The 21,646-nt window shown below is 35.2% G+C and overlaps 1 protein-coding gene and 1 long non-coding RNA gene across 2 annotated transcripts; one reads left to right on the top strand and one right to left on the bottom strand.

Annotated features, from left to right (window-relative positions):
- Positions 1-4,143: 4,143 nt before the first annotated feature.
- Positions 4,144-10,769, bottom strand: LOC107772732 (uncharacterized). Its single transcript, XM_075248660.1, has 4 exons — positions 10,434-10,769; positions 5,264-5,561; positions 4,994-5,044; positions 4,144-4,559 (listed from the first exon to the last, which is right to left on the bottom strand). Exons 1-4 carry the CDS (start codon positions 10,733-10,735, stop codon positions 4,167-4,169), a joined length of 1,044 nt encoding a protein of 347 aa, XP_075104761.1. The 5' UTR covers positions 10,736-10,769; the 3' UTR covers positions 4,144-4,166.
- A 1,661-nt stretch (positions 10,770-12,430) lies between these two features.
- Positions 12,431-16,546, top strand: LOC142178878 (uncharacterized). Its single transcript, XR_012707078.1, has 2 exons — positions 12,431-14,855; positions 16,451-16,546. It is a non-coding gene; the product is annotated as an uncharacterized LOC142178878 (long non-coding RNA).
- Positions 16,547-21,646: the final 5,100 nt, after the last annotated feature.

Raw genomic sequence — 21,646 nt, 5'->3', positions numbered from 1 at the left:
AACATGCAGTCTAAATTTTTGTCTAACAACTAATCCAATAGTAGGGAAATATATCATGGTCATAATCCCAACACTTCATCAGATTCCTCAGTCAGTGAGTCTGGAATAGACAACACCTCCTGTTGTCACTCCAATGACTCCAACTTCACTAGGTCAGGTCAATAACCCTAATTCTTATATGAACTTCTTAGTCTAGAACTGTAGGAAATCACACAATCCTGAGTTTAGACGACACTTTAGGTCTATATTGGATAATCATAGGCCAGTGCTCGCTATTTTGCTTGAAACACACATGCACGACCATATAAGGCTCCGTGAAGATTTCAAATTTACCAACATATCCCAAGTATCTTCTAATGGTCTAATAGGTGGTGTAGTAGTGCTGTGGAATAAGGACTGTATCAATGTGACGGAGATGAGGATATCTGACCAAGAAATACATTGCCTGGTCCTAGTATGTCCCACTAAACCTCAATGGATACTATCTGCAATTTATGCTAGCAATTACTATAAATTACGTAATATTCTTTGGAATAACTTAATTAGTTTGCATGATACGGTTTGTATGCCATGATTAATAGGGTGTGATTTTAACGAGGTGCTAGAGTCAAGAGAAAAATTTGGGGGACTCCCTATTAGTAATAATAGAGCGGATAATTTTGGTAACTGCCTTAATTATTGTAAATTAATTGACTTAGGGTTTCATGGTATTCGTTTCACATGGACTAACATGCGTAGATATGGTAACACAATTTTAGAACGCCTTGATCGTTTTTAGATAATTATGATTAGATAAACTTATACCCAGAAGCCACAGTGAAACATCTATCATGTACTTATTCTGATCATTGCCCGCTCTTAATAACATTAGAACCCACACCTAGGATACGACAAAATTTTTTTTAGATTTGAAACCATGTGGGCATCACATCCACAGTTTCAACAATTAGTTCACAATGTTTGGACTAATGACCAACCTCTACTTCAAACTACTAACAATTTTCAGGCAGTAGCCACTCTATGGAATAAACAAAATTTTGGGATATAGTTCAACAAAAAGAAAGCTATTAGCAAGGCTGCAGGAATACAATCTTCTATACACTACCCTACATGCATATTTCTCCAAAATTTAGAAACTGAATTAACTCTGGATTGCAGTAATATATTACGTTTAGACGAAGAGTTTTGGAAATTGAATTCACGCATCACCTGGTTAAATGAGGGTGACACAAACACTAAATTTTTTCCATATGTCTACCCTTCATAGATGCATAAGGAATATAATAAATACTTTAAAGGATTTGGTTGGTAACTGGACTTTTAAACAAAATGACTTGCAAAATCAAATTCTTACTTATTATAAGAATTTATTTACAACTGAGGATTTGCTATCTATTACAACACATCAAGACTCGAATGCACATATCTCTTACTTATTAAAAGGCTAGAGGAGCCTCTTAGTCAAGAGGAGATTAAATGTGGTTTACATAGCTTTAAACCCTATAAGGCCCAGGGTCCGGACGGGCTATATCCGTTCTTCTACCAAAAATAATGGTCTGATGTAGGTGACAAAGTTACTTTTTTTTGTCGTGGCATCTTTAATACTAAGGTCATTCCTTATGAGCTAAACAGAACCTTCATTTGCCTTGTACCAAAGGTAAAAAACCCGACAACTATTCAACAGTATCGACCCATAAGCTTGTGTAATACAATCTATAAGATAATTACTAAGATATTTGTCAATAGACTTAAACCAATTATTAGCAAAATAATAGGACCTACACAAACTAATTTCCAACAAGGCAAAAGAGCCTCAGATAATACTATAATAGTGCAAGAAACTTTGAATTACTTTGCGAAAATGAAAGGAAAGGCTCCTTCAATGCTCTTAAAACTTGACTTGGAAAAAGCATTTGACATATTGAAATGGTCTTTTATAAGAAAGACACTTCTATATTTAACATTCCTACATCTATGATAACTTTAATCATGTCCTGCATTACAACAACATCCATTTCTATCCTAGTTAATGGTTCCAGAACTCACTACTTCACACCATCAAGAGGTGATCGTCAGGGTGATCCTTTATCACCATACCTATTTATAATGTGTATGGAAATGTTTTCACGCAGCATATCACTCTCTATGGACTACCTCCAATGGCAGCCAATCTGTCTATCAAAAGAGGGACCATCCCTATGACATCTTTTCTTTGCGGACCACAATAAGAAGGGCAAAAAGTATATTCCTATTCCAATAATAATGATATGATTGGAATCGTTTTAACCACTAATTAATATGGTATCTACCGTACTATTTGATTTTGTATTATTTTTTTAGTAAGTTTATTTTCAATTTTTTATACTCGATGAAGATAAATGTATCTTTCATCGTAGTAAACAAGGTTTATTATATATTAATTAGTAAAAACTTTGCTTTAAATATTCCTAACATTGTCTATACTCGATTATAAATATTAGTTTTTTGTATAGCAAAAACAAATTATATAAAAACATAAAAAGAAGAGTTTGTTTTTCAGAACGACTGTTGGTTTTTCTTGGTTAAAGCTTGATTGGAAAATGGAGGAATATTAAATATTTGAAATAATATTTTATAAAGGAACTTTGTCCCTCATGGCAAATAAAGAGGGAGATCATTGTGCTTTTATATAAAAACACTTCTAGTTGTTAAAAAGTTGAGTAGAAGCAAGCATCGTGTCCTCATTGCATTGGCTTTCGCTTTAGATTGATATACTTTTAGGATCAAGTTTATTTATCTTTTTTCATTTTATTTTTTTGGTATTTCTCGTGTGGAATTGTAATTTAATTTTGTGATTTCTTTTGCCCACGGTGATTTGCGACCAAATAATACCTAACAAAATTTTGAATATTTTTGTCGAAGAAATACCTTACCATGAACAAGCATCTTGGCACCTGTTAACACTCCAACTCGTTGGCTGTAAATTTCGCCAACTCGTTGGCTGTAAATTTCGGGGCTTAGCTAGTTAGCCTCATTTTTCGCCACAAAAAATCTACAAATTCTCCCCTCTCTTTACTGCATTCCAGCATCATTTCAGAAGCAAATTGCTTCGCCATTTGAGTTCGTCGAAGTTTTATAATTTGTGTTGTCGCTATTACAAAATAGCTTTTCGTTCTATCATGAGAGGATTAATCCAAATACCTTAGGCGACACTAAGGGGATTAAATTTTTTGAAGGCTTCTCAAGCAATGATAAAGAATGATACTTTAGACCGGGAATATGGATATAAATGTGTGTGTATGTGTGAAAAACACTAAAATCTTAACAAATATTAGATTCTGAACTCATAATTTCAATGATAGAATAAGTTAGTGCTAATGACAAGGTGGGTTGCTCTGATGGTAAGCACCCTCCACTTCCAACCAAGAGGTTGTGAGTTCAAGTCACCTCAAGAGCAAAGGTGGGGAGTTCTTGGAGGGAAGGATACCGAGGCTATATTGGAAATAGCCTCTTTACCCTAGGGTAGGGATAAAGTCTGCGTACACACTACCCTCCCCAGACCCCACTTGTGGGATGGGTTGTTATTGTAATAAGTTAGTGCTAAGAATTCAAGGTTGAATTCATCAAGTTTAAATCTTGGATCCGCTTCAGCTCGCATGGACAATGCATGTTATGGTTTGAACTTTGAACGTCTGCGTACACACTACCCTCCCCAGACCCCACTTGTGGGATGGGTTGTTATTGTAATAAGTTAGTGCTAAGAATTCAAGGTTGAATTCATCAAGTTTAAATCTTGGATCCGCTTCAGCTCGCATGGACAATGCATGTTATGGTTTGAACTTTGAACCAATATGTGAAGTGTCCAGGGTTGGCTTTTGTGTTTTGTCCCGACAAGCAGGGACGGAGGCACAAGCCGACCTACAGGTTCAGCCGAACCCAATAGCTTTTGCTCAAACAATGTATTTGGTGTTTTGAATTTATGATATATGTATAAATATTAAATTTAGAACCCAATCATTAATACTTGAAGTCGTGGTTCCAAAATCCATAAGGTTGAAATTATGACTCCGCCTCCGCCGGCGAGCTTCTTTAGGTCATTTAATTTGGTGACTATATTTATGTCTGCTTCTTTCAAAATCCTTGCTGGTTGAAATAAGATGAGAATACTTGAAACAGAGCTTAAAGATTTATGGTTTTTCAGGTTGTAACATGTACAAGAATATTCCACCAGCTACTGAAACATTAAGAGACTCGAATTCTCCTGCCATTGGAATACTCACAAGCTCACTTGCATCCTTAGCTTTCTCGGAAAGGCCCCCTCCTTCACTGCCCAAAACCAAACACAGAGGCGTATCAGCTAACGAATCTGCAAAGGCTCGAGATAGCCCAGAAATTCTCCTTGGCCGTTGATCATTTGCAGGATGGCCGGCCAGCATCTTCATGTTATAATGGTTTCTTAGAGCATCTAAGTGGAGCCAACCACCAGAGACTAACGGGAGCTGAAAGGAAGCTCCTCGACTAGCTCTAAGCGCCTTCTCATTGAATGGATCGCAACAGCCAGATAGCAGAAAGGCACCGCCCTGCCAAAAGATGGAGGAGTTTTACTTAGTTGGAAAATTATTCCAGCGAATGGAAAGATAGATCCAATTTGTAGATGGTACTTGCTTTAGCATATTATTAATGTGCAATAGAGCCTAGAATGTTTATCCTATGTAACTTTGATAAGATTATTTTTCAGTTACAAAAAGCATTACTAGTGCTTGACCACAAGTATCAATTGACATGATCATAATCGGAACGGAACCCCTAATGAATAAAGTAGATTCGGCATCAATAAATAAACATTGTCCTTCGCAGACAAATATAATTTAGTGAAGCAGTAACCACACTGAGAATGTGAAAACGTCAAACAAATTCAGTTATACGCAGTACTAAAGAGCACAAAGGAATTGACCATTGAAGGAAATAAAGGACAATATCTCTGAAATCAAAATTAGTTAAAGTATCCCCTTACCCATCCAAATGCCATCGCTGATCTAAGTAATGTGCCAAGATTACCAGGGTCCTGCATCAATCAGTATGGAAATTAAGAAAGCCTTGACGAAAGCAATATTAGTGTCATTTAATGCATTGACAGTCATTTAATGGGTTAGTGTCAAACCAAAGAAAAGTCTAAAAAAGATTTAAGTAGCATTCCTGGTCACTGCTGATTAGCAGTCCCAGATTCTTCTGACTAGAAAAAGCAACGGATTCTAAAGGTAACTAAGATCAGAGTCCAAATTACCTGGATTCCATCAAGAACTAGAATTCGATGAGCATTCTGGAACCATCTAGTGCAGTCTTCCTCTAGAAACTCATCATCAACACTGTGAAATGTTGAGGGTATTTTCATTAACGCAATCATTTCAATAGAATCAATGGACTGTAAACCAGAGAGTTTCTTCATCACCGTTGAGCTGATGCGTACAACGCGAACTGATTGAAGATTTAGGTCGTCGGGTACAGAAGCTTCATCAAGTACAAGTAAGCATTCAAATGTAATAGGTCTCTCTTGTACTCTTTCTTGAAAACAATATATTTCCCTGAGAAAGGTCAGATAAATGAGTTTAATCAGCACCAAGACAACATTGTCTAAATCTGGACTAATTCTAGAGATTTCCCTTCTACTTATCAATTTTTTACAGGAAGATATACCTCTTCAAAGATCAAACTTTCAAATGACAAACCAAAAAGTATCTCTAGGCTCTAGGGCCACGTCGCTCAAAATTTCAAATAAGCGGATTGAAGAATGCAAATAAAATAAAACAAAAATAAAATGAGAAGAATGAGTAAAAAATATGAACAAGCGCAAAAGATAACAAACCAACAGTTCAACAGGGAGAACGTAATAAAGGACATAGGTCAGAAGAAAATACTCAGAAGAAAATACTCAGAAGAAACTTGCCGATCTATACATCGTATCTATAACAGATGAAAATGAGCTTAAACTAGAAGTACATAGTTCCATTATAAGAACGAACGATAGTCCATTATAAGCATTCAATTGGAAACATGAAAAGCACAAGGCAACTCATGATTGCTCCTATGAGGTAAGTATTTTGAGATCAATGATAGGACCAAACCTATTGTTATATGTGAAAGTAGACAAAACAAAAGAAAGAAAAATCAAAAAGAGATGAAAATATGATGTAAGCGCATACATCAACATTCTTGTGATGTAAGCGCTTACCTCAGCATTCTTGTGATGTAAGCGCTTACCTCAGCATTCTTATGATGTAAGCGCTTACTTCGGCAGGGCATTCAAATGCCTATAAATAGGGTTCTACATTTTCATTTGTAGATCATCCCAAAACTTCTTCTTTCTCTCTTCAATTAATAAAGATTTATTCTTTGTGTGGCCGTGGAGTAGGCAAAAATTGCCGAACCACGTAAATCTTGTCTTGTCTTGTCTTATGCAATTTATTGTTTTTCTCTCTTAAATATTCTTTTCTTTCTATTAGCTTGATACGCTTCCCAACAACTGGTATCAGAGCACAGACAGTGTAATTCTGGTAGAAAAGTACAGTATTGGTGCAGGTACTATTCACAAGAATAGTGCGACACTATTGATCATCGTTACTATTCACAAGCACTATTCACATAAATTGTTTTTGTGAAAAATGGCATCGGAAGAAGGGAAGGTTAAGATTGACAAGTTCAATGGCAAAGATTTTGGATTCTGGAAAATGCAAATAGAGGACTATTTGTACCAGAAAAAATTACACTTACCTCTGACCGAGGTGAAACCGGAGACTGTCCAAAGCGGATTGGGATCTATTAGATCGCCAAGCTCTTGGTGTGATTCATTTGATGCTAACACGAAATGTGGTGTTTAACATCATTAACGAGAAGACCACTGCAGGCCTGATGAAGGCGTTATCAAATATGTATGAGAAGCCATTTGTTTCAAATAAAGTCTATTTGATGCGTCGATTGTTCAACTTAAAAATGACAGAAGGTGGATCAGTCACGGAACATATCAATGAGTTTAATACAATATTAACTCAGTTGAGTTCTGTTAATATAACAATTGATGACGAAATCAGGGCGTTGATTCTACTATCATCTCTACCAGAGAGTTGGTCTGCAACAGTAACTGCAGTTAGCAGTTCATCAGGAAGTACCAAACTCAAATTGAATGATATTAGAGAGTTGGTTCTAAGCGAAGATATTCGCCAAAGAGAATCAAGTGATTCCCCAGGATCTGCTTTTAGTACCGAAAACAGGGGGAGAATCAACCAAAGAGGACAGAGTTATGGTCGTGGCAGATCAAAGTCAAGGAGAAGAGGACAATCCAAAAATCGCAAGAACATTACTTGTTGGAATTGCGATAAAAAGGGTCACTACAGTAGCAAACCTATTGTTGTATGTGAAAGTAGACAAAACGAAAGAAAGAAAAATAAAAAAGATATGAAAATATGATGTAAGCGCTTACATCGACATTCTTGTGATGTAAGCGCTTACCTCAGCATTCTTATGATGTAAGTGCTTACATCGGCATTCTTATGATGTAAGCGCTTACCTCGGCAGGACATTCAAATGCCTATAAATAGGGGTCTACATTTTCATTTGTAGAACATCCCAAAACTTCTTCTTTCTCTCTTCAATTAATAAAGAGCTATTCTTTGTGTGGCCGTGGAGTAGGCAAAAATTGTCGAACCACGTAAATCTTGTCTTGTCTTATCTTGTGCAATTTATTGCATTTCTCTCTTAAATATTCTTTTCTTTCTATTAGCTTGATACGCTTCCCAACAACTGTCCTTGCGATTCCAACAAGTAATGTCCTTGCGATTTTTGGATTGTCCTCTTCTCCTTGACTTTGATCTGCCACGACCGTAACTCTGTCCTCTTTGGTTGATTCTCCCCCTGCTTTCGGTACTAAAAGCAGATCCTGGGGAATCACTTGATTCTCTTCGGCCGAATATCTTCGCTTAGAACCAACTCTCTAATATCATTCAATTTGAGTTTGGTACTTCCTGATGAACTGCTAACTGCAGTTACTATTGCAGACCAACTCTCCGGTAGAGATGATAGTAGAATCAACGCCCTGATTTCGTCATCAATTGTTATATTAACAGAACTCAATTGAGTTAATATTGTATTAAACTCATTGATATGTTCCGTGACTGATCCACCTTCTGTCATTTTTAAGTTGAACAATCGACGCATCAAATAGACTTTATTTGAAGCAGATGGCTTCTCATACATATTTGATAACGCCTTTATCAGGCCTGCAGTGGTCTTCTCGTTAATGATGTTAAACGCCACATTTCGTGTTAGCGTCAAACGAATCACACCAAGAGCTTGGCGATCTAATAGATCCCAATCCGCTTTGGACATAGTCTCCGGTTTCACCTCGGTTAGAGGTAAGTGTAATGTTTTCTGGTACAAACAGTCCTCTATTTGCATTTTCCAGAATCCAAAATCTTTGCCATTGAACTTGTCAATCTTAACCTTCCCTTCTTCCGATGTCATTTTTCACAAAAATAATTTACGTGAATAGTGCTTGTGAATAGTAACGATGATCAATAGTGTCGCACTATTCTTGTGAATAGTACCTGCACCAATACTGTACTTTTCTACCAGAATTACACTGTCTGTGCTCTGATACCAGTTGTTGGGGAAGCGTGTCAAGATAATAGAAGGAAAAGGATATTTAGGAGAGAAAAACAATAAATTGCACAAGACAAGACAAGACAAGATTTACGTGGTTCGGCAATTTTTGCCTACTCCACGGCCACACAAAGAATAGCTCTTTATTAATTGAAGAGAGAAAGAAGAAGTTTTGGGATGCTCTACAAATGAAAATGTAGACCCCTTTTATAGGCATTTGAATGCCCTGCCGAGGTAAGCGCTTACATCATAAGAATGCCGATGTAAGCGCTTACATCATAAGAATGCTGAGGTAAGCGCTTACATCACAAGAATGTCGATGTAAGCGCTTACATCATATTTTCATCTCTTTTTTATTTTTCTTTCTTTTGTTTTGTCTACTTTCACATACAACAATAAGTTTGGTCCTATCAGGTAAGTATTTTGAGATCAATGCTCCATCATTTCTCACTACATCATCATACATTTCAATCATCTCTGCTATTACTTTCTCAAGTATTTCGAGATTCTATGATATATCAAAAGAAAGCGAGCCCCTATGGAACTAATAGCCTATTTGGCCAAGCTTCTGGGATGCCAAAAGTGCAGTATTTGGCCAAGCTTTTAGGAAATAGATAAGTGTTTTTGGGTAGTAGCAGAAGCTGTTTTTCAAAATTACTAGCCAAAAACAAACTGCTACTCTCCAAAAGTGCTTTTCGAAAAGCATTATAACAAAAATACTTGTTAAAACAAACAGATTTTGGAAGCTTGGTCAAACAGGTTATAAATAATCTTCTAAGTTCTAACTCAGCGTTAACGCAAAGGGCTTCACAATCCAACTACTATAACAGCTTGGCACTAAAATTAGAGTCTCAAGCTAAAGGACTTAGCCTTAGCGAACAACAATCAACAAGGCCTAAGACATCGAGTTAAGGACATGAAATGGCTAAACTCAATATAGAACTTAGGTTAAAAACAAAAAAATTAAAATAAAAACATACATATGGGAAAAAGAAAAGGAGAATTATCTAACTGAATACTCAAGCTAAAAGTAGGGATGGCAAGCAGTACGCGGCGGTGCGGGGCGGGTTTTCTCTTAACCCGCAATTTCAAGCCGCCCCGACCCGCATAGCAGTTGCACCTGCGTTCACCCGCCCCACATCCACACCCACGTCCACCCGCCCCGCATAAGTTTTTCTTTTTCATTTTGTTAGTTTTAATTTTTTTTAATCTTTTAGCTGAAATACAAAAAATCTCTGTCAAGATAAATTAATAGATATTTTCCTTTTTGTTAATCAGTAGTCATAATTTGAGCAAAATAAGGGATAACACTTTGATCAATAAATAAGATTTATAATTGATTAATAATTATGTGTTAGATATTACATTACTAGAAGTTGTCATAAAAGAATAAGAACTTGACGTGCAAGCATTGGGTTCAAAGTTCAAACAATATGAAACTTTATTTTGTTTTAATATATTATGTGGAATCAATTTCATCTTCAGAAAGTTAAAAAATTATGTTTCCTTCTTTGATGAAGTTTTTAAACCCACACCCGCATAAATTTTAAATTTTTTTCTTTTGACCCGCCCCGCCCCGCACCGCCCCATTATCATCTCTATCTAAAAGTATCTCATTTTTTAAATAAACCACTACTAGATAGTAGTTATTTTGAAATTAACAAATTTCACTGTCTTCAATACATGGCTATTAGTGACAAAACTGAGTAACTTAAAAATTTACTGATTAAATCAGATGAAATAATCCAAACAAACACAAAGAGCCAATTAAAGTGTTCAAAAAAGGGAAAAAAAGAATTTACCTAATAGGGGTAGAGCCAACAAGAAGAGCAGAACCATGAGAATGGCGATAAGAGGAACTCTGGCGAAGTTTAAGGCAGTGTTTAACAAAAGGGTTTGAAGTACTAGTGATTGACTTCACATGAAACGGTAAAGATTCAACCTTTTCAGATATATTCTCACTATTAATAATATCAGTTGCAGAATTTGGCTTTGAGCTAATTTTGGTTCTGGGTTCTAAAGTTGAAGTCTTTGACTCCAAATTTGAAGCATTAATTTGTAGAAAATGGACAGGAGAAATCCAACAAGTGTTAATGGATTGCATTGTTGATTCGCTTTGTTTTTCAGTTGTCTACTGAACAAGTGTATAAATGGACACTCCCGCTGGACAATTTTTGTAAATTACAATAAAGCCTGTGTACATGGCTTAATTGCAAATAGATCCTTTTATTTTGCAAATCGTCGATTTGGTCCCAATTTACTATTTGTTGTTTGATTCGTTGACAAAGTTATGCCAGGATTATAATACGAACACTATCAATACCGGAAATCCTGGATAATTAAGTGCATATACTTAATTATAAATAATTGTAAAATTCCGTTAACTCCCTTAGTTTATAAATAATTGCTACTAAATTAACCTATTTCCTCTTTGACTGAGCAAATGACCCTCTTATAAATAAAATTGATTCTACAAAAATTCTTTAGTGTTATTTTTACAAGATTTATAGTATATTATTTTTGTGGAGCTCCTATCAAAAAGATCATACAAATACAATAACATTTGTAATGTACTATAACTCCCCCTTGAGTACAGTAAAATATTTGCAAATACAAAGTGATTATTTTGCTGGAAGCTATAAATCTAAACTAAATTGCACCGATCATCTATTTTTCTTTTTATTTCTAGAGCAAAATTCTATAATTATCTCAAGTTAATATCGTAAGTTCAAATGAACAAAAAAAGTGATCTATATGAGTAGACAAATCAATAAAATAAACTTGTAAGTGCATAACTATAACTATTAGAATGATCTAATTAGAACATGGAACTCTTTATATAGGGTAAATGGTATAAAAATTTTGAAGGAAGTAAACCCTTCGTTATTTTAAGAAATATTGATGAAACTAATTGGTGGATAACTTGTGTAGTTGTGTTTGAGAAACATAGACAACTATCATTAAAAGGATTTTTTATGAACAAGAAAAATACTTTCTTTAAATTTTTGGAGTGAAATATTATTTACTTTTTTCTATTCCGAATCATAAATAAACAAACTTTGGTAAAATTATTTACACTTGGTAGATATAAAAGAATGAGAAAAATACACATAATTTGCAAATAAATTTTGTTATAAGTTTTCTTATATTGATATACACATAGTGGCGGATACACCTTTGGACATATGGATGCTGAAGCACCCATTGGCTTTGGCCAAATTATATAATATATTTATAAATAATACCTAAAGACTTCACTAATTGATCATGAGCACCCACTATGACCACGCTTGACCATCTAGAATTTAAATTAAAATCAGTAAAGCACCTACGACCTATAAATCTTGGATCTACCACTGTATACACATTACAAGCAGAATAGGAACAATAACTTATACAAAATAAAATGAGGTCACCATATTTTGAAACAAAAATATACTTCATATTATAGAAGTTAGAGTCAAATAATTACAGGTAATTTAGGGGGGAAATCTTTTACAAAATTTCACTGAATGAGGAAAAAAGGGTTCAAATATCTTGCAGTAATATATAATAATTGCCTTTTATCTAACAATGACATTCTACCGTTTATATTCAAGCAAAATTATGATATTTCTATTTTATGAGTGATTTTGGAATATTTATTGGTCGTCTAAAGATGAACTCTAATATAAGAGTCTTTTTTTTTTGGAACAATGAGAATGAAATTACACTTCAATGTTGAGAAAAAAATCATGATTTACAACTGCTAATTAAAAATTTGTCAAAGTTTAATATAATCGAAATTAGCCACTTTTTTATGTAAAAACAAAATCTGAATAAAAACACTCTTGAAAATTCATAAAAAATTTCAACATAATATGTAGGAGTTCAAATTTTTTTACATATGAGATTTCCGCACAATATGCTGGAATTTCAATATAATATGCTAGAAGTTTATACGCAAGAGCTCCTAAATCTAGCATATTACACTGGAACATGCCGTGTTTCAGTTAAGGTATTTTTATCAGGAGTTTATCTCCACATAAAATAGTGGTCATTTTTCTTTGTAAATGCTGACTACTTTTTAATTACCAGTTTAAAAACTTACTAGCCCCTGTTATTTTGACTTTAACATTTAGTAGTAATATTGGGCCCGTGCATAGCACGGGTTATCTTAACTAGTATATATTACTACTATTTAGAAGCGGGAGTTGGGGCTCTTCGTCATCCTGCTTCCTAATTTACAATTAGGTCCCTACTTTTGATCCAAAAGCAGGGGTATTTTTGTCACTCTGCTCACTTTGTACTTTCTGCAACGCCTTTTCCCTTCGCACTCTCTTCAATACGCGCTTTCTAATCCTCTATCGACGTGGAAGACGAATCGATTCTTGCTTCTGCTGCTGTCAGTTGTTCTTCCAGATGGGTAACACCTGCTCTTGGATGGATATCCGATTAGGGGTGACTGCCAATAAAATCTGCAATACCTTCTGTTCTGTTTGGGTTTTCTTTTCCTTTTTTTGGTTCATGGCTTACTACTCTGTTCCTTTTGGTGTCTCTGCTTGCTAGGTGAAACAAGTCAGTACTTCTTGCTTCCTTCTCTATCTCCTCCTTTAGATTTCTGTGTACTGCAGTATGTTACTCAAGAGTTATTAGCTGCGACGTTCATCTCTTGTAGCCTTTTTTCCCTATGACCATGTTCAGAGAAAGGAGCTGTAATTTATTCTTTAATCAATAAACTTGTGGAGATTTGTATTCACTTAAAGCTAGGCACACAGCTGCTCGTTCTGCTGCTTCTCGCGTTATCTGCCTCTTTTGTACGACGCTTTAGTACTTTGTACTTGAAAAAGATAACAATATTCATACTAAGATACCTATTCAAGTTGTTGTCACTGTGATGTATACCCTTTGTAAGCACGTGATTTTTGCCCAATATGAGAATTACTCCCAAAAAAATTCAAAAATAAAATAATTTTCCTTGGTGTGCAATTTTTGTGATATTTTTGTAATTATTTGTATGTTTGTCTGTGCATGTTTATTTGTTAAATTATTAAAAATACAAAAATATGTCGTATTTTGCATGTAGGATTTAATTATACAATTGTTAGTAATTAAATTTGTTTTACAAAAAAAATTAAAAATTACAAAAATAGGCATCGTTTGCATTTTTAGCATTTAATGTCCAAATATACAATTTTATGCTTAATTATTACTTAATTGTGCGTTAATTGTTATTGGGAGTTAATTTGCGCTTTTATAACTTAATTTAGTTCTTAATAATAAGTTAAGTATTTTTATAATTTAGTTTTAGAGAAATAAAAGAAGAAAAGAGAGCGAAAATATAAAGAAAGTCGGAATTGGGCCTCTTCTTCGATTTCAAGCCACAGGCCCAAAAAATGGTCCAATCTTCCCAAACGACCCAGTCCATTTCGAACTGGGTCGACCCAGTCCATAACCCAACATCCTATTATCTTACATTTTACAAAACAAAACAAAAAAAAAGAAAAGAAAAGAAGAAAAACCCTAAAAACTAAAAACCCATCCCCCCCCATTCCTCATCTTCTTCTTCTCCAAAAACACCCCTAGCTCCCCTCCCATGGCCGCCATGGCTGTTGCCATTCCCCCCGTCCCTCACACCTCCAACACACTCACACACGCACAACTCCTTCATCTTCTTTCTTCAATAAAAAACGCAGCCAACACTCCGTCGAACCCCGTCGCGCAGCTGCATCGTCTGTTTCTTCGTAGTTGCTGCTGCATCGTCTGCTTCTTCTACTGTTGCTGCCCGCTGCTGCATCGTCTGCTTCTTCTACTGCTGCTGCCCGTCGAGCAGCTGATTCGAAACCACCTCGTCGCCGCTGGACAGAAAACCAACGAGCAACATGAGGTGAAGAAGAAGAAGCAACAGTCTTGGAGATGTTGCTGTCCGCCACTGCTGCGTTTTACTGCTGCCCACTGCTGCGTTTTGCTGCTGCCCGCTGCTGCTCCGTCATGCTGCTGCTTGCTTTTGCTACGACCAGCTATTGACGAGCTTCATCGAGCTCGAACTCGAGCTCCCATGGCTGCCGCTGCGTCTTCGTCTCCATTCGCGCTGCTGCTACTATGTCGCGTTGCTGCCTGCTCCGACGTGTTGCTGCTGCTGTTCCATCGTGTTGAGCTGCTGCTCCTGGAACTACTACTGTAGCTGCTGCGTCATCTTCAAACGACGCCAAACGACCATCTTCTTCGATCGTCGTTTCGATCCGGTTAGTGGGTTTAAGATTTGGGTTTAACATTCTTGTTTGTTCATCGTTGAATTAATTTTTTTTAGTTTGTTCATGTGTTTTGTTGGTTTAATTTTCAGATTCAAATGAAAATTTAATTAATTGTTTTTCAATTTATTTCATGTTAATTTTATTTATTTTTGTAAAAAGGAATTGTTAGTTTAGTTTTAATATAGAAAGGTATTAGTTTAAATCGTTCAAATTTGTTGTTTGTTGTTAATATAGATTTAGTTCGTGTTCATCTTGTTTGAAGTTCGTTTTTAATTTAGTAATTTAATGTGAAGTTATGTTTTGGTTTTAATTTTTGGATCATGCATCTTTGTTATAAGTTTTGTTGGATTTAATTTAAGAAAGATTAGTTGATTATTTGAAGATTAGTGATTTGAATATGTTTATTTGTTTTGTTTAAGTTTAATTCGAAGTTTGAACAAAGTTTGTTTGTTATTTTTATTGAATATTTTCATTCATGTTCATACTTTGTTTGGTTGATCTTGAATCCGAAATTTGTATAGTTTGATTTCTTGTTTATCATTTATGATTATTTCTTGAATTTGTCTCGTAATCTTGTTTAAGTTTAATATAGGAATTGTTGGTTGTAATGTTGTTAGAGTTGATTTTAAGTTCAATATTATTGAATTTAGAAATTTGAATATACTTGTTTGTTTGTTGTTGTTGTTGTTGTTGTTGTTGTTGTTGTTGAATCTGAAAATAGGTTTGTTTGTTGCTAAAAATATTGTTCAATCAAATTTTAGTTGTTCTTTGTTGTTCAATCATGTTCATGTGATTTGTTGTTGAAATGTTGAAGAAATCATGTTCATGAGATTTGTTGTTTGAATTTATGTAGAAATTGGTCATATTGACTATATTTTGGTTGAGTTTGATTAATTGATTTGTTATAGCTGATGGGGTAATTTGGTAAATCGCAGTACGTTTGGGGGTAAAATAGTAATTGCAATAAGGTCGGAGGGGTAGTTTAGGAATTGTACATTTTGTAATTTTTTATATGAAGCATGGGGGACAAAATGTAATGGGGTGGGTTGTGATATAATTGTTTAATATAAAGGGGGGACAAGACAAAATTTAGTGGGGAGGAATCTTATATTTGTTTAGTGAAGCATGAGGGACAAAATATAATGGGCTGGTGATGATATATTTATTTAATGTAATGGGGATGAGTGAAAATATAATGGGTTTGGTACGAGAAAGGGATTGATTTTAGTTAATTAAAGGGGTTGGGAATGTGTTATAAATAGGGAGAAGTCTTGAATCAGATGGGGGAGAAAAAAACGGACAGAGAATAAGAGGAAAAAAAAAGTTGAATATTTAAGAGAGAAAAATTCCGAAAAATATTCAAACTTTCAAATAAAAAAAAAACTAAAAAATCTTCTGCTTTCTTTCATTGTTTGAAATCAACATTAATTGTTGTTGTTTCATAAAAGTTGGAAGCATTTGTTTTGGGATTACTACTCCACCGGTCTGTTACTGGGTTGTTACTGTTGCTGGGCAGTTGTTGCTGTGTTGTACTGTTATTATTGCTGCTGATTCTCATCTTCATTTTCTTTTGCTTCCAATATCAGGTACACAACTGACACGCTGGTTATTGTAATCCGAAATATGAAGCATGAATACATATGAAGAATGAAATTTTGAAGTTTTAATTTCGTTTTTCTTTATTCCTTTTGTTGATTGTATTTAAGCTATTTCATGTATTACTAAATAATAAATGGAATAAGAAAAAATAACATAAGTTAGTCTTTAATGAATCAGTTCGGCAAAACAGGTTAATTCACTAGTTATGAAGGTTTCAAGATTATCAACAGTAGGTTAATCATGAATAACTAGCTAAATTTAGCTAAGACATGAATTTAAATTAAGTTTCGTAAATTAGGCATTAAGGCATTTGAGTTCAGGCAAGATTAGAAACTTCGTTTAAGTCTAAAAGACTTTCTAAAAAGCTTTAGTAATTATGGTTAAAATCTAGTTTCAAATGGTCGTGAATAATTAATCTCAATAGTTTTTTTTATAATAATGCTGGGTTTTAATCTAGCTGTATTTGATTCTTTTAAATATTAGTTGTCAAATTTTTATTTTATTTATAATTTCAAATTTTTTTAAATAAAATTCCTTTTCATCAATATTTGTATTAATCTAGCAATTAGTATGTCATGCTTTCTTAAATAAATAAAATAAAAGCTAGTAATTAATTAGGATTTTTTTTCTTTATTTTAGAGACTAATTTTTATAGAAAAATGTAGTCGCTTTAAGATTTGTCCATTTAAAATAAATGAGATGAGTCTCGCTTAATAAAATGTATAGATTGCGGGGCCCTCAATAAATGTACATTTAATTGCTTAGAATTCGGGAGGAGCCGTTTTAGCAAATTTCACGGCCCTACCCAAAAATAATGATACGCTAGTCGCTTTAGGCGCGTATTTAACAATGTTATTTTCTTAAATACGGGTGTGCATTTATGTAACCCAAATCCAAATCTCAACGGAGTCGAATGTGTCGATAACCACGGGTGCATTGATTGCAACGTGGTTTGAAATACGTTTTCACAATGTTGCAATTCTTCGTAAAATAATAACAATAAATAAAAAATAATAAAAGCGGCTAAAGGATAAAATTTGCACATAAGTTTATAATACGTATTATATCAGATAATCAAGCCGAATATAACAGTTGAGCGACCGTGCTAGAACCACAGAACTCGGGAATGCCTAACACCTTCTCCCGGGTTAACAGAATTCCTTATCCGAATTTCTGGTATGCAGACTGTAATATGGAGTCATTCTTTTCCTCGATTCGGGATTAAAATTGGTGACTTGGGACACCCTAAATCTCCCAAGTGGCGACGCTGAAATAAATAAACAAATCCCGTTTCGACTGTCCTTTAATTGGAAAAAACTCCTTGCACTCCGCGGGGGCGGAAAAAGGAGGTGTGACAGCTCTGGCGACTCCGCTGGGGATATGGAAACCAGAACCACTGGTTCAGGGTTTGAAATTTGAGCTTAGATAAATTGTTATATTTGGCTTTATCTGATTTTTACATGTTTGAGCCTAATGTGCTAAATGCTGCTTTTACCACTTTGATATTATTTGACTGTATATATAAACTGTGTCGAACCCTTCTCTCTTCACCTCCGGGGATGTGCTTACTGGTTGAGATTGCCTATTCTGTTAGTGTTATACCCTGAAATAAAAAAGAGGCTCGGACAAGTTACGAAGCCGGATGGCCTTTTGGTTCCCGGTAAGTTGCCCCCTCCTCGACTTGAGTTGTCCGCTCGGGTACACAGTCTAGAATACCGACTCAGGTTTTGAACATAAAATAACATGACTTCATGCCGGATCCCTAGTAGGAGCGATTATTTGCATCATGATGCATTTGACTTAGGGGACTCAACACAGGGGTTGGGTCTGTCTAGGGCTAGCAACCTGAAATGAAAAAGACCATCTTGATGCATCCTATGTGCTACATGTTGCATTCCTTCAAGGGTAAAAGGGTCATTTGGCGGACCAATGATAATTGAGAGTGAATGAAAAGGAAAAAAGGAAAAAGAGAGGGTGAAGTGCGACGATAAAGCAAATATGGCCGGTTATGTTTTGATACATTTTTATTTAAAAAAACAAATTTTAAAAAAATGAAAAATTCAAAAAAAAATTCTTTGCACTTTTTATCATTTTTGAAAAATCAAAAATAAAAAAAAAAAGAAAAAGAAAATCCAAAAGATTTTACATGTTTCATCACCTTTTAAGAAAAAGCAAAAGAAAAAAAGATATGTTTTCTCTGAATTAGTTATTTTTTTTTATTCTCACCCGTATCCAATCTGCCCGAACTACGCGGGTTTGATTCTCACCGGATGTGAGATACATAGGCAACCCTCATCGGGTCCAACCCCCTTCTTTTGCTAAAATAGCCAAAAATAAATAAATAAGCAAAAAAAAATGTCAAAATCTTAATTCCGTCACGAATAAGTCAGGTGATGTTGTTTTGTCATAAATAGCCGAATGTTCCCGAAAGGGACACCGGAAGGCTGACTTTGCATAAACAGCCACCTTTTGGGTCATGTTTAGGATTTTTGGTCTAGTTGACCCACACAGCCCTATAAATCTTCGTCCCCGAGGCGCTGAAAGGCCGTGTTTGCAACACCAGGTTTTTATTTTAATTTGAAAAGAAAAAAAAAGTCAACGGTCAGGTGAATACCGTTTGGATTTTTTGTCAAAAAATAAGCCGAGCCAGCTTCGGCCGCGTCCTAAACCGTTCTTGCCGAAATAGCCTTAGAGTATCTTTCAGTTATCGAAAGTCTATATTCGTAAAAGAACGGACAAGTTTGTAAAGTGTCATAAAATAATCCTCCCTGACCTCAAAATTCATGTGAAATTTGGAAGTGGCCACATTTGCAAAAATAGCCGTTTGGATGCATTTGTCAAACGGAGAAAGGGAGCTGGCGTTTTGTTTTGATTTTGTAAATCTTTTGATTAGAATATGTGGGTTGTTTGATTTTCGAGTTTGTGGGTCATCTTCAAACCTTTGAAACCCAGTTTATTTTAATATGAAAATTGAAAAAAAATGTGTTTAGTATTGTTTTGGCCGAACTACGCAAGGTCTGATTCATGCGGGGTCATGATACGTAGGCAATCTCCATAAGATTCGACCACAACAAAAAAAATGAAAAAAAAAAGAAAAAGAAAAAAATGAAATGAAAAAAAAAATTGAAAAAAATCGAAAAAAGGAAAAATGAAAAAAGAAAGAAAAAAAAGAAAAAAAATGAAAGATCGAAAAAAAAGAAGAAAAAAAAAGATGTTGTTAATGAGGACCGACGGAGTCCATTCTAACCTGTTTGTTTCCCAAATAAAGTTAAGGTGGTTGGTTTGTGGTAAGCCAGACAATGACACCCAGAATCCTTTACTTGCACCTCATGATACACACTCTGCTGGGATTAGGCCTGATAACAGAAGCACTTGAATCCTATTGGGGACTTGTTGACTAAGGTTGATGATATTGAAGTTGGTAATGGTCTAGGAAATACTGATGCGAAGCTCAGTGGCTACGATGCCAAGTTTGATAAAATGGGAAGACGCTCCGTTCCTTGGTTAGCAAAAGAGAAGCTGGTGGTGGCTTATTTTGTTGTCATTTTTGTTGTCCGGATTATTCTTAGGGTTGTAATCCGAATATTTTCTTGTGTCAAACCTTCCTATCTTTCCAATTTTGTCATATCAGTTTGTTTAAGTTTTGTCGAGGTTGTGTTAGGATTTTATTCTGGTTGTTTTGTTTGTTTTATTATTCAAACCATCTCGCCGGTATTCTAATACAAAGCCGGTCTTTTGTTATTTCCAGTCATCTTTTTGTTTAGTCCTTTTATCATTTTTGTTCAATGCCGATTCTAGGGACATGACATGCGCACCCAGTTTGGGCCTAATCTTAAAAGTTAATCATAAAACCCTGGGAAGGTGATCAAAGCATTTAAGGGAAATAAGAACGGTTTGAGATTATTTGAAGCCCGAGTCATGTGGAACTGGGGCAAGTAAAACATAAAGAAAATCGTTAAATGCAAGATTCACCAAATTGGCATGAGGGTCGTTCATGAGAGTGAGAGTGTCGCCCAACGGTGCTTTAGAAATGACAAATGAAAAAGCAAGTGTTTAACATATTTGTCAAGTCCAGCACCATCGGAAGAGACTATAAATCTATGATCAATTGTGTTGTTTGCACTTGGCATGTTTTGAAGACTGGAATGACGAAGGCATTTTGTTCTGCTATCTAAACACTTTATCCTTCGTTACCCCCCTTTGAGCCTTATTTATTTTTTTTCATACCCCTCGTTCGGAATCAATAGCAACGACTAGGAAATACGAGCCTGGAAGGTAAAATAAAAAATAAAAAAAAAACGAAAAAAAGAAGAGGAGAAAAATGATAACAAAAAAAAAGTCAAATGAAAACAGAGGAATTGGGAACTACGTTTGACCTGATTCCTCAAAGATGATACGTAGGCGCTTCACGGCTCGGTCATAGGGTGCATAATGGCCACAATAGTCACAGTGTACATGGTGTAAAAAAAATATAATAATAAATAATCCCCAAGCAAGAAACTGGGGCAAGGGTTGCGCTTGTTGTAAACAAATATGATTTCGAAGGTTGTAATTTTGAACCCCAAATATGATTTGTTTTTGAGCCTTTAATACCCTTTCTTTCTAGCCTATCCAAAACCCACATTACGGTCCAAAGAAAGACCTTCTGACCAGTCTGCAAAAGATGCCAAGTCAGACAAATGAGAGTCTTACCGGCGAACATAACATTCTGTTCCACAGCAGAAAGGACTCTAATCTCCAGCAGAGAGAGTCATACCAGCAACACTCCAAATCCCTAGCTGGAAAGTGATACAAATGAGAGAGTCTTATCGGTGAAAACCTTCACAGGCACCATAAGGCGATGAAAACTGAGAGAAAAACCAAAATGAGAGAGACTTGATAGTGAAAACCTTTTGGGCACTACAAGTCGAATAAGATTGAGAATCAGATGGGGAATTGCCAATTGAAGGTCTTGAAAGATGATTGACGACGGAGGATAGGCCACATGTGCATGTCATGACCATTAGAGTCGTTATCTGCGTTTGATAGGTTTTTATTTATAGTTTCTTTTGTTAAAGAGTCATCTTTTTCCTTTGTCTTTTTACTCTGTTCCCTTTTATCTTTTTCCTTTCATAGAGAAATTCCCCAGTAGAGTCTGTTTGGTCAGAACAAATGAGAAATGACTTCAAAATATGCCATCAGCT

The sequence above is a fragment of the Nicotiana tabacum genome, unplaced genomic scaffold (genome assembly GCF_000715075.1).
Source record: "Nicotiana tabacum cultivar K326 unplaced genomic scaffold, ASM71507v2 Un00011, whole genome shotgun sequence".
NCBI lineage: Eukaryota > Viridiplantae > Streptophyta > Magnoliopsida > Solanales > Solanaceae > Nicotiana > Nicotiana tabacum.
The sequence above is the reverse complement of the archived record's forward strand: the minus strand, read 5'-3'. Positions and strand labels throughout refer to the sequence as shown.

Excerpts from the sequence above, each read along its gene's own strand:
- LOC107772732 (XM_075248660.1), bottom strand. The coding sequence starts at position 10,735 with ATGCAATCCATTAACACTTGTTGGATTTCTCCTGTCCATTTTCTACAA. Across the intron at positions 5,562-10,433 it reads GTTGGCTCTACCCCTATTAG|GGAAATATATTGTTTTCAAG; the intron begins GTAAATTCTTTT and ends GACCTTTCTCAG. Across the intron at positions 5,045-5,263 it reads TAGTTCTTGATGGAATCCAG|GACCCTGGTAATCTTGGCAC; the intron begins GTAATTTGGACT and ends TGATTGATGCAG.